Source organism: Cupressus sempervirens, chromosome 4 (genome assembly GCF_028749045.1).
Source record: "Cupressus sempervirens isolate cs-2001-9-10 chromosome 4, ASM2874904v1, whole genome shotgun sequence".
Classification (NCBI taxonomy): Eukaryota; Viridiplantae; Streptophyta; class Pinopsida; order Cupressales; family Cupressaceae; genus Cupressus; species Cupressus sempervirens.
In genome coordinates, this window is record NC_143121.1 from 172,291,752 (window position 1) to 172,304,408 (window position 12,657).

Sequence of the window (12,657 nt, forward strand, 5' to 3'; positions counted from 1 at the left end):
CCACTTCCAGTAGTATTACTGTACTATAAGTCAGACCAGCATTAACATGAACAGAGGAATTATTCCATTTCATACCGAAGAAATCAAGCGCAAATTTCAGGACAAGCAGTCAATACACATTTGCATCTTTGCAAAAATAAGAAGCAGAGAACACGGTTGTTTGAGCATATACTATATACTGAATATCACAATTCACTGATATAAAATAGTTGCCTGACTTTCCTCATTAAGTGCACAACTGCAAGGTCCTAACCAAAACCAATTTAAGTTGGATCAGAGTCGGACAAATAATGGGAAATAACATACACTTAATCATCAGATCAGAAACCAGGATACTGTCACCTTAACAGAGAATGCAAAAAAGAATTTTAATTTAAAACCAGGTAGATTAGCTTCTGCCTGGCATATAGTGAACAAGGAGCGAGACAGAATGTCATCATTGCCAATAATTCATTGACATACAGTCAACCAGCTTGAACAGCTAATAGCATGAATTCACTTCACATAAAGAATATAATCAATAACAATAATTTCTGCAATTTGATTCTAGCACTCTAGGACTAAACTTCTCCAACCCAGCCATAGCTTGAGCTTAATGCTAGGTTGATATGAAAACTATACAATATGATTATTCCTAAACATTTAATAAAATGGAATTAATTAGAAAGAATTGAAGAAGGCAGATTTTGTCAGCTTCTATTTTGATCTGAAAATGAGATTGTGACAAGTCTGATCACAAGGGTATGCACAATCAATGTCATTGTTTGAATAATCTGATCGATCAAAATACCAATCACCCACGGATTCTGCTATACTCTGCAGTATACCACAATAAAAACTGGATTAGAATACTTTCCATTAAGAAACTACATAGCCAATTGCTTGTGAGCACAGAGATTCATAAAATATTACGTATTAAATACAATAACTTATATGTTCTTCTGAACTGCACTCTACCCACTTTGACATAATCCATCAAACAAGGTAAGGATTACAACTTCAGTAATTTGAGTTTCAAACATGATATATTACAGCCTATTTGAAGCCAACCTGAAAATTAATAATGCCTCCACAACATTTTTCAGGGCTGCAGAATGGTAAGGCTGGCTAGAGTAGCCCAATGAAATAGGTTGTCACAGTTCAAACTATAAGCACTGTGAAATTGATCAGACAATTGGAAGTAGAAGCATATGGTGAAATTGATCAAAGGACCACATCACTTAACAGCCAAGGTGATTAAGGATAGACTTGTTATAAATATGAAACCTATCTGAATTGGATGACTTGGTAACTTAACTCCATCTACAACAGTTTTAGAGAACGTGAAAGACATATTTATTTTTAGCATGATAAGCAAAAGTTTGTGCATTGATAAAGGTACAATATAGAATGAATTGGCGTTGCATACATAACTCAAATCTGCTGCATTAAATACCCCAAAGGAGTACCAGTTTGGATTAATTTTTTCCATAATATTCTTGAAACATAACTTTGTATTTGAATTATCTATACTCCAATAGCCTTCATCTAGAAAGGAGCATCTAGCTACTTAAAATATTCCTCAGAAATAGCTCAAGCCTTTCCTATGGCGATGTCGGCCTCAGAATTATCTTAAGGCTTTGCTATGATGATGTGAACTCCCATAGCTATTCAATTATATAGTTTTTCAGTACCCTTTCAATACCTAGTGCCACTTAGGTATACACACAATGAGCTGCTTTGATAATTCATTTGCTGGTGCTATGTTCTTCAACAGGCTTGGGTGGAAATCTTGATTTTACTTGTATTTCAATTGCTAGGATACTGATTCGTCCCCATCATGGCTGGAGGTGGAGGCGGATGTTGTCCGGATGCTGGCCAGAAGCCACTTCCAGCCTACCAGATATGTGTCGGAGCCACTAATGCTGGCTGGAAGTGGGCTTTTGGCAAGCATCTGGCACATGCACTAGTCTCCGCAGGCCCAGATGGCAGAAAGACCATTTTTTAATGGTTTTTTTGCCACTTATAACACTTTTGTGCACATGGGGAATTAGACTTTTCAACCTACTTTGTGCTTGTAAACCCTATATCGGCTCTAGAAGAGGCCATTCAATCACTCTTTATCACATTTTATTTGCAGCTAAACTATTTTCTCATTTGCTCTCCATTTCAGCATTTTGAAGGCAAGGTAACTATTTTTGAAAAGGATCATTCATAGGGCAAGAGATAGCTTCCACAAACCAGTTTTAAGCATCTAAGGCAAGCATTTGATCCCATTGTATAGTTCATTAATGGATTTTTAAAAAATTTGGAAGAATTTTTTCAAGTTTGTGAAGATATTTTTCAAGTTTTAAAATTTAAAAATTGGAAAAAAGAAATAAAGAAACAAGTTTAGCTATCTATTTTAGTAGTTTTGTATCATTTTTTTGCACTTGTATGTTTGATGTTCACAATGTTTTCCTATATTAAATTTATTTAATTACTTATTAAAGGCGTGTAAAGATATTATATTGTATTGTTCAATGGGAGGGCAAGAAGCTAATAGTTTTATAATTGATGTAGAATCACCTTTATGGAGACATACCACAAGAATGTCACAGGTTTCTGGAGGTGGCTCATATATTTGGAAGTGTAATTATTGTCAAAGTAGCAAAGGAAAACCATTCAATTGCTCTTATTCTCGGGCCAAATTTCATTTTATGGGCCCTGCTGGTAAAGGATTTCAAATGTGCAAAGGCACAGATGGGAGAGGGTTGTCTAATGCACAAATAGCTTCATTTTTTAAAAAACCAAGAAGCTGTTGATAAATTGATAAAAAGATCAAAAAAAAGTTTTCAGCAACCTCCATCCTCAGAAAAATACAATGCAATTACCGAAAAAACCAATTGTATCCTTCAAACCCCCTTCTTGCAAGTACCTATACCGAGAATGGAAGAGGAAGAAGTATAGACTATTGCCCACAAAAGAGGGCCATTGGACGCTGCATTTAAAACGGAGGCAAGAGAGCTTGTTGATCATTTTGCATCTATTCCATCGGTCTTCCAATCAATTTAGTAAGGTCACCATATTGGAAGGACATGGTGGCAGTCATAAATAAAACATCGGTTGATTACACAAGTCCTAGGTATGAAACGGTGTGCAATACATTACTGCAAAAATATTCATGGAAAACTTTGGGTGTTTTTATTGTTTTGGATGGATAGAAAGATAGGAGAAACTGGTCATTGATTAATGTGATTGTAGTGTCACCCAAAGGTGCAATGTTTTTTTTAAGGCAATTGATTGTGAAGAGGAAGTGAAAGATTCACAATTCATTTCCAGAATTCTCATTGAAGCCATAGAGATGGTGGGTAGTGAAAATGTAGTCCAAGCGATTACAAATAATGCAAAAATTTGCAGGGGTGCAGGTGCTTTGGTTGATGGATGGTATGACCATATTTTTTGGACACCATACACTCCCTAAACTTGATCATATAACCAAATTGGGACCCAAATAGATTAAGTGACGCAAATATACCAAGGAGAGGAGATACAAATGTTTGTGACAAACCACCACATGTCACAATCCATAAGTAGATCATTCTCTAATTTGGAGTTGCTGAAGGTAAATTGTAATTAGTAAATTTCAATTATTTATTTGATTTGAATATATTTTGTCACTATCAAGTATCAAATTGTATTTAACTCATTTGCAAATTGTTATGATTAACTTGCTTAGGTGGTTGAAACTCGATTTGCATCTCATACTATTGTTATGAGACGACTTGTCAAGCTGCACGGGGTGTAAAGCCAAATGGTTATTTCTAGTCAATGGGACATATGGAAGGCTTTGAATTCAAAAAGGCAACAAAAGGTTAAGGCATTGATCTTGGATGACATTTAGTGGGCTCATGCGCAGATTTCACAAACCCTATCATGACTATGCTCTCCTTTGCTGATTCAAATCAGCCTTGTTTGCGGGGTATCTACGATGGCATGGACACAATGGTAGAGAAGGTAAATGACCCCACAGAATGTGAAGTCTTATGTAATCAACTTGAAACAATTTGTCATCATTGTTGGGAAAAGATGACTACCCCATTGGCCCTCCTTGCATATGCCTTATCTCCAAGGTACTATAGAGAGGATGTACTTTGTGTGTCAGATAGAGTAGCACCATATGCGGATGAAGAAGTTGCTAGTGAGTGCTAGAAAGCTTTTGCAAGGCCCTTTGTAGATGATAACACTTGCAAAAAAGTTAGGACTGAATTTATGTTATTTGCTTTAGGAGCAAAACTTAGTCCTCTTGCAATAAAGGACCAATGTGACATGGGAGCTATCACATGGTAGTACCTTTATGGTCAACCGTTTAAGTATCTACATCCTCTCACAAGTAAGTTTAATTAGTTTTTACTTTTTGTTTACTACATGTATTCTACAATTCTTTAAATTGTTTTTCAATGTTTCACTTTTATGTTTTACTTTAATAATTAATCTTGTAATTGTGAACATCGTCTAGGTCACAAATTCTTATGTTACTCAACGGAATTAGAGTACATACTCCTTTATCCACTCATTGAAGCATAACTGGTTGGGCTCTAAAAAGGCTAAGACTTGGTTTTCAATCATACAAACTTGCATCTATTGTCACGTAAGGAGGATCACTAAAAGGAAGGGGCAGCCAAGCTTTGGGATGTAGAACCTAAGAGTGCAAACTTCAATGCAACAATTCAAGATCTTACTACAATCACAAATGATGATGCTGCTAACATCATGACACATGGTGTATCTAGCACAAGTGGAACCGTTCTCAATTCAAATGATCTTGAACTTGCAGCAGTTGGAGTTGGAACTGATGATTTTTTTGTGAATCCGTATGATTTGGATTTGGATTGATAAACATTGAATGATAGAATATATTTTTATTTTGGAATTGTGATGATATATTGATTTGCAACATTGTGAACATAGTCGTATGCGATATCATTGATATGGTTTATAATCTTATTGAATATTTGTATATGTATTTGTGAAGTTACAAGCTATCATATGTTTTAATTTTGCATATTTATTTCATTTTGATGCTTCACCTTTGTAAGCATCACCTAGATGCAATGGGTGTTACGTGTTCCATTCATTCTCATGAGAGACGTAATCTTGTAAATGGCTACTTGTGAAACTTGGGTCAATGAGTTTGACTAAAATACTACACAGATGAACCCTGATAATATAGCACAAATGAATTATACTTATATAACAAATAAGAAAGCTTTCTTTTATTGAAAATATTTTGCGAAGATTGTTTTGAAAACTAAGAAAGCTCACATCATATTTTAATTCTACTTCAAATCATAGCATTCTTGAAATTTACACTGTTAAAATTAAATCCTTCAAGTTAAAAATATATCAGCAAGAGGTTATGTACAAGTTTTGAATTATTATATAAGTCCTTTATCATCTATTGTAATATCCCCTATTTTGTTGTTTTAGTTAAAGAAATTCATTTAACCATTGATATTTCAAGCAGTTAGTTAAATTTGTTACTCATTTTGAAGTTCATACGGATTGGAAATACTTGTTGATCATTATGTTCAAGTGAAAAGGAAAAAGTTAGTTAAATTACCTACTATTGCATTAAATTGGTTATTTTCTATAATGATTAATTACAGTTGATGTGTGTGGCAGTATGCTTTCACCATGCTAATTCCTATTGTAGGTAGTGTGGCGACCAGGGTGAAGCATTGGTAGAGAGGGAATTGGGTATGAGAGCACCATCCTCCCACCAAAGTTAATAGGTAGGAATCTAAACTACCATGGTCAGGTAACCCAAGCTAGGGCAAACTAGACACACGTCAAGTAACCACCATGAGCTAACTAGGTCAACAGGCATTATAAGATACATAAACATTCATATAAGTAGTGAAGCGATTTAAAAACAAATGTTACCTTTGAGAAGTGAGTTGACCTCAAGTCCTTTCTTGTAATAACATGCATGTTCCAATGTAATGGTACCATGGTACTTGCATACATCTATACATCTTACACACATATATATGTATGTATGCGTATACTCAAGTATGACACGTGTGTGTATGTATATGTATATTTAAAATACAATGTATGCATAAAAATATGTATATTTGGGAATATCACATATATGTATGTGTGTGCAACATATACAAATATATGTAAATAAAATAGATACAATTATAGTGAGAAATGGGGAATAATTTAATTCCACTTCATATCAATGAATTATATTAAAGTCATCAGCTATTTTCTTTTATTCATTACTCTTGGTCATGCATTTGGAATCCAAGATTGTATGTGCGCCACCTTGCGCTTTCGCCCATGCAGGTAACAATCTTGTTTCGGCTTACATGTTCTAATGACCGAGCCTCATTCTATAAAGGGAGGATTGCAACCACTCTCAATTTTGCATTCAAAGTGTCTACTCTTGCATCTACTGCACCATATTCTATAATAATCACTTGTTGGCAGTGATCGTAATTAAGATATTAGGAAGCACTTATTGATATTGCATTTTGAGTTATCCCATTGTAGCAAATAGCAGTTGGAGCATCTATAGCATTTATTACTAGTGTGAGTTATCAGGTCGCATCTCCACTGTTCATGAAAGATATTGAGCCGCCTGATTGATGCAATAATAGTCATTTGACCATATATAGTCGTTGTGGCCCACACTAAGAAAAGGAATTTATGTAGGGGTAGCGAAGGGCTACAATTTATGATCTAATGAAATATTGTCGGCCCCTACTATTCTAATGGGGTTGGTGCTAGATTATGTATAAAAGAGGGCAGGACACAAAAGCTGCAATTGCTTTGAATTTATGCATGTCTCGCTTCATGAAAGATATCAAGCCTACAAATGCTTTTCAATTTATAAATGTTAAGTTTCATTTAAGAGTTTGTATAAGCATGATCATATAATTGCATAATCAATCCTTGCTTTTTAAATCTGAATAGCCTATGAGAGCCAAGCAAGTATATATGCATGACATGATAATAACTTATTAAGTAATAATTGGTCGGGAGAGCTGCATGTACAGGCGCACCAATATCCATGTCTCTAAGACTTGAAATCTTACCTCACAACAATGTGTCTTCCAGCTTATTAATTATATTCTATATCAAAGAATAGTATCATAGTCGCATGCAATAACCACTTAAGGAATGGGAAATCTGTTTGTAAAAGGGATAGTAATCTGTGAAGACAATAACTATATATATGGATACATCAATTTATCATCAAGGACAGCCAAGTGTCACTGAGATGAAGATGTAAACACATTAAGTTATGGACTGTGTGGGAATGTCCTACAAATGAAAGAATTATATTAGTGTGAATAACCAAGAAGGAAAGAAAAGTTAAGTCTAGTAAATATAACCTAGTCAGCTCATGGTGGTACAATGAGGGGTGTCTTGTTTGTCAAGTCGAGCGATGGGTGATGGGGCACTCAAGGTCCATGTAAATCCTTGGCCAGGGTAGGTTTAGTGGCAATTGATGTTGTTGTGATCACTAGAGCTTAGAATAGCCACTAGTCGGATAGATAGACTATTAGGAGGAAATTCAGGGTCTAGTCGGCTCAATGGTTGACACTCTAACACCAGGATGCTCAGGTGGTAGGATGTGATGGTGTTGCCGTGCTCTTTCCTACGTTGGGAGGGCCTTTCTCAATTGAGATTGTGTGGGAATACTTAGGATCCGTGGTTGAGAGGTTAGCCTCTAATAATACTTCTCCTCTCCACCAGATGCCAAGACTTGCACAAGACAGATCAAGAATGAATTAGTCATTACGGTTAGCAAGTATCTTTTCTCCTTTCATGTTTATTCAAGTTCAGTTAGTTACGAAATTATTAATGTGATTGATGCATTAATTTCTTTCAGATTTATAAATTATTGTTCAAAAGTATCAAATTGGAAGTGGGAGGTTAGCCTCTAACAATACTTCTCTTCTCCACCAAATGCCAAGACTTGCACAAGACAGATCAAGAATGCATTAGTCATTACAGTTAGCAGGTATCTTTTCTCCTTTCATGTTTATTCAAGTTTAGTTAGTTACGAAATTATTAACATGGTTGTTGCATTAATTTCTTTTAGATTTATAAGTATTGTTCAATAGTATCAAGTTGGAAGTGATCTCTCTCTCTCTCTCTCTCTCTCTCTCTCTCTCTCTCTCTCTCTCTCTCTCTCTCACACACACACACACACACACACAAACTCTTTCTCTTACACACACACACACATTATGTTTTATTTAATTATGATGACAGTTTATAAAATCATTAGTTAGATAATGATTTCTCAATTCTAATTGTTAGTTAAGGCAATACCTCAAAATCAATTAATTTGTTAAAATTATTAATCCCTTGCTTGTGAATATGGAAACTTGCTGATTTGGATATTAAATGAGAAGGTAAATATAGGGATAGAAAAATTGGTTGTTACAACTATGCTATGGAAATGTCCAACTACTTCTTGACTATTTTTCTTCAATTTTTTGCATTCTTTTTTGTAAATCAGATATTTTTCCCGATTTTATGCAGATTTTTTCAAAAAAGAATACTTCTCTAGTTTGTCAATTGTTGCTTCTATATGTATTTTATGATTAACAAAGGACTTTGAGTAGTTGCATTCCATTTCATCCTAAGTCGCAAGGTTCGACGAGCTTCAAAGATGAGTTCGAAATCCATTGAATATTAAGTGGTGGAACAAATTCGTTCAAATTCGCAATCAAACAAGCATGTTTATTTTTCTTAAATTTCTATCTTTGTTGGCCACTTTTCTCTGCTTTTTTTAACATAGACTTGGTGCCTGGACGATAAAGAGGGCGGGTTTTATGCAAACATAGGCCAACTGGCAAACAGGAATGACGACATTGCTTTTAGTTACTTTTTTTTGTGCAAGTAACGTGAGCCACTGGAGAGTGCCTGCAACTTTCGCAAAAATGAAATTGACCTAGTCGAATGACCCTAGGAAATGATCAATCCATTTGGTAGTTGTCTAGTAGCTACTTCAAACGCTACTAATCACTCTCAACGGCGGGTCAATCATCTCATTTCAACATCCAATTTTCTTAGGTTTTCCCCATTTTGTTTGATGTTCGATGAAAACATAAAAACATTTTTTGTCAAGTTTTTTTTATGTTCTATAAAAATTTAAATTGTTTTATAATATGTGTTTTTAAATTAAATATTTTCTTTAGAGGTCAATTATATTAAATATTATTTTATTTATATTTATTTTTTTAATAAAAAATTCATATTTTTTTATAATAAATTTATATTTAAATAAAAATCTTCTCTTTCAAAAATTAAAATTAATTTCATAATTTATTAAATATATTTTAAATATTTAAGAAATTTAAATTTATATAAGGCGAATTTATTGTCAAATTTTTTCGAGCTTTTTGTCCCTACCAAACATTATCTGAATTTTATATTTGACGAACTTGAACTCGAATTCGAACCTTGTGACTTAGGTTTCATCTATGATTTGTCTCTTTTTGTATAAGATTATTTTACTTCATTCTTTGATGGTTGCATTTTTCCTTTGCAACTAGATCTTCCCTACAATCATTAATGCATAATATAGAATGTTGTCATTATGAATGACTTGTACAGGGCTATATATAGGCCTCCTCATGACTAGGGTTTAACTTTACCCACCTGATATTGAGGCATTCCCTATTTCAATACCTAAGTTGGACATATGACATGGTAGTAAATCTATATTGTCCAACACAAGGGTAATGGGTGGGTTCCAATTGTCTTCCACTTCCCATTGCCTTCTACAACATTTATTGGTCCTATATCCCTCCACTAATTTTCTATTGATCTTCTCCCTCCTGAATATCTTTGATTGTCGACAACTATGTTTCCTTCAATAATTGGCAATTACCATTTGACAATATTAGACATGCTTACAGTGCAATATTTCACTAGTATTACTCATTTATCTATCTCATATAAAGCTTTTAGGCACTTTCCTACAGTTGACCATCTTTGTTCACCAATTACATACATCATCGCTAGGTGAATTCCTTCATCTTCCTTCATCAACCAAGTGAGCAGAACTTTTAGATGACCTTGCCGCTCTAAATGAATTTCTAACACAAGTTAGAACCTTTTTTCGCACCTCCATTTTTTCATGACATGCTTCCTAGCTGGATAGAACTCAGGTTTACTCAAGCCAAGAGCAAATCTTGTTAAGCTACATATATCTTTTGAGCAGAACTCTAGATGCATTTGCTACCCTTTTCAGTGATTGGTGGAGTTCTTCAATATTTGGTGGCTTAGACACTCCATGAGTAAAATACAAATGTTCATGCAAGTGGTAAGCATGAAAGATCATAACAAAACGGAAACATGTAAGTGCTAAGCATGAAAGATCATAACAAAAAGGAAACATGCGAAAGTCACATTACAAAGATTGGAATGCAAGGATTACCCTAGAAAAACCCTTTAATGCATGAAAACTCCAACAAAAGTGAGTTGCATTCCTTGTTCCTTTACAAAGGTGTTGTAATAGCTATGAAGTCTACAATTTTCACAGAACTCTACAGTGATGAAAACAACAACCTCCTTTGCCTCTTGAAACCCTTAAAATATCACTTTCTTTTAACAAGATAAATATAATCGACCAGCGCATTGACTTCCCTAAACTTTCCTATAGACTCCCCAACCTTAAAAATGGAAGAGTATTCATCCAATAAGAAAGATGAAACAATGAATACCTTAGCATTCCACATTTTGTTTTTATGGTGACAAATTTGTTGCTCAAACCAAAGAGATGTTTGTGCTATTATCAATTCTGCAAAGGAGCAATTTTAGTGATGACAAAATTGCTACAATGGATGACAAATTTGTCACTTAATACAAGCAAATTCATCAAATAGGTTTCATGGTTTTGAGATATGCAAACTATTTAGGAGACTCCCTGAGATGCCCCAATACCACCCCAGAAACTTGCCTGGCTTCAGTAAGTCCCTTGTGCTCTGCAATACCCTACATTCTGACGATTTATATTTCTAAGGCACTTTGAAGTTCTCCATGCCTAACATGGAACTGCTTTAACCCTATTGGTCCCAATTCTACAATCTGTTTATTAAATCAATTCATTACAAGAAAACCTTTGAGACATTTATTAGCTCAACATTTACAATGTCAAAAGGCACCACCAAAGGAAATAGATTAAAACACCTTATTGGTCTCTATCCAAAAACAATATCTAAAACTTAAAAGGCTTGTGATCATCGGATGTGTCCATAGTATCTACATCCACATCTCCCAATAAAGCCTCAACTGTTAACACCTGACTCTGCACACATGACTCAATGTCAAGCTGTGAATCAATAATACTAGAACATGAACCCACATCTAGTAACTTTGCAATAACACCCAGGTCACCAACATCACAACTGGGTGACTCCATATGTGCCTCGATCCCACCTAAGGAAGCATTTGCCTCCTGCACAGGACCAACACTACGATAGCTAACATATAAGTCTCCGATAACAACTCTCTCTTCAGGACAGTCTGAACAATCAATGACAACTATATCATCAACAACCTCTAAACTAAATGTAGCAGCTACTCTAGGAGCCTTAACTTGTTGATGCTCAGTGTTGTTGTCCACCAAGGGCACTAACACATCCACATGTCCCTGTGATATAAGTCCTTCATCAACACTACAGATAGGACTAGCAAGTGTCGTACTAACTATAGGTACATCTGCATCATGGACACCTATCAGGGAAAACTCAAGCTTCCTTCCCTGCAACCTCGATGTTGGTCTTTGAAAGGCAAAAATCATATACCTCGCTGCTCTCTCAACTATCTCTGGATTTGACAAGCTGTTCGCCAACCTCTGTTGATGAAGCTTAAGTTTCTCCATACTCTCCCACAAAGTATTCATTTTTGTGCTAACTTTCTCATTACACAACCGACTTCTAGAACTACCAATCCTCCTATGTCTGTCCATGGCTAGAAAATGCTAGAGTGTTGGTCACTCCAAATGCAACAATAAATCTGAAAATAAAATAACTTTCCTACCCCACAAAATGGCAAGAAACTGCTCTGATACCACTGTAATTACCCTGTTTGACTATAGCTAAATCAAGCATCAATTTCTTGCACATTTCAATGGTTTGACATTTTGTCAAACACTTGGCAGGCTAACTCAATATAACTGTAATGACAAATCTCTCATAAAGTTTGAGTTAATTACCTTTGCATTTAGAACATATATATTGAATACTGAAATCATTATTGGTATCACAACTTCGTAAGCACAATTTTCAAGTGAATGCCAATGCTGAAATTAACACAATCACGTTGACTAATAACCATCTTCATTCAATGCAAATCTGATTGCCATCATGACAGATGACAATGGCATAAACTAGAATTAATTACAATGGAACCTGTGTTTGGCACAATGATGCAATTTCCTTGTAATAACAGCTTGCCAATCAATCGCAGCTTCCTAGCAACTAGACCAGGCCTTCAAAATCTCCAACGCAGGCCACCAACAATTGAATGCAGGCCTAGCAACAACAAATCACAGGGCCCCAAAACAATTTGAAGACCCTGCAAATTACCTCTGCAGCCCTCAAACAAATATGCAGCCACTCTCATAGATTTCAACTGATGCCAAATGCTGCCACAGGGCAAACA

At 35.1% G+C, this 12,657-nt stretch overlaps 1 protein-coding gene across 1 annotated transcript in view; it reads right to left on the reverse strand.

The window, feature by feature from the left end:
* Positions 1-354: 354 nt before the first annotated feature.
* Positions 355-12,657, reverse strand: part of LOC149560530 (pectin acetylesterase 12-like) — a 60,337-nt gene continuing 48,034 nt past the window's right edge. Inside the window, exon 12 of the mRNA XM_089824715.1 lies at positions 355-816. Coding sequence (XP_089680841.1) covers positions 697-816 — 120 coding nt within the window. The 3' untranslated portion in view covers positions 355-696. The remainder of the gene's footprint in view (positions 817-12,657) is intronic.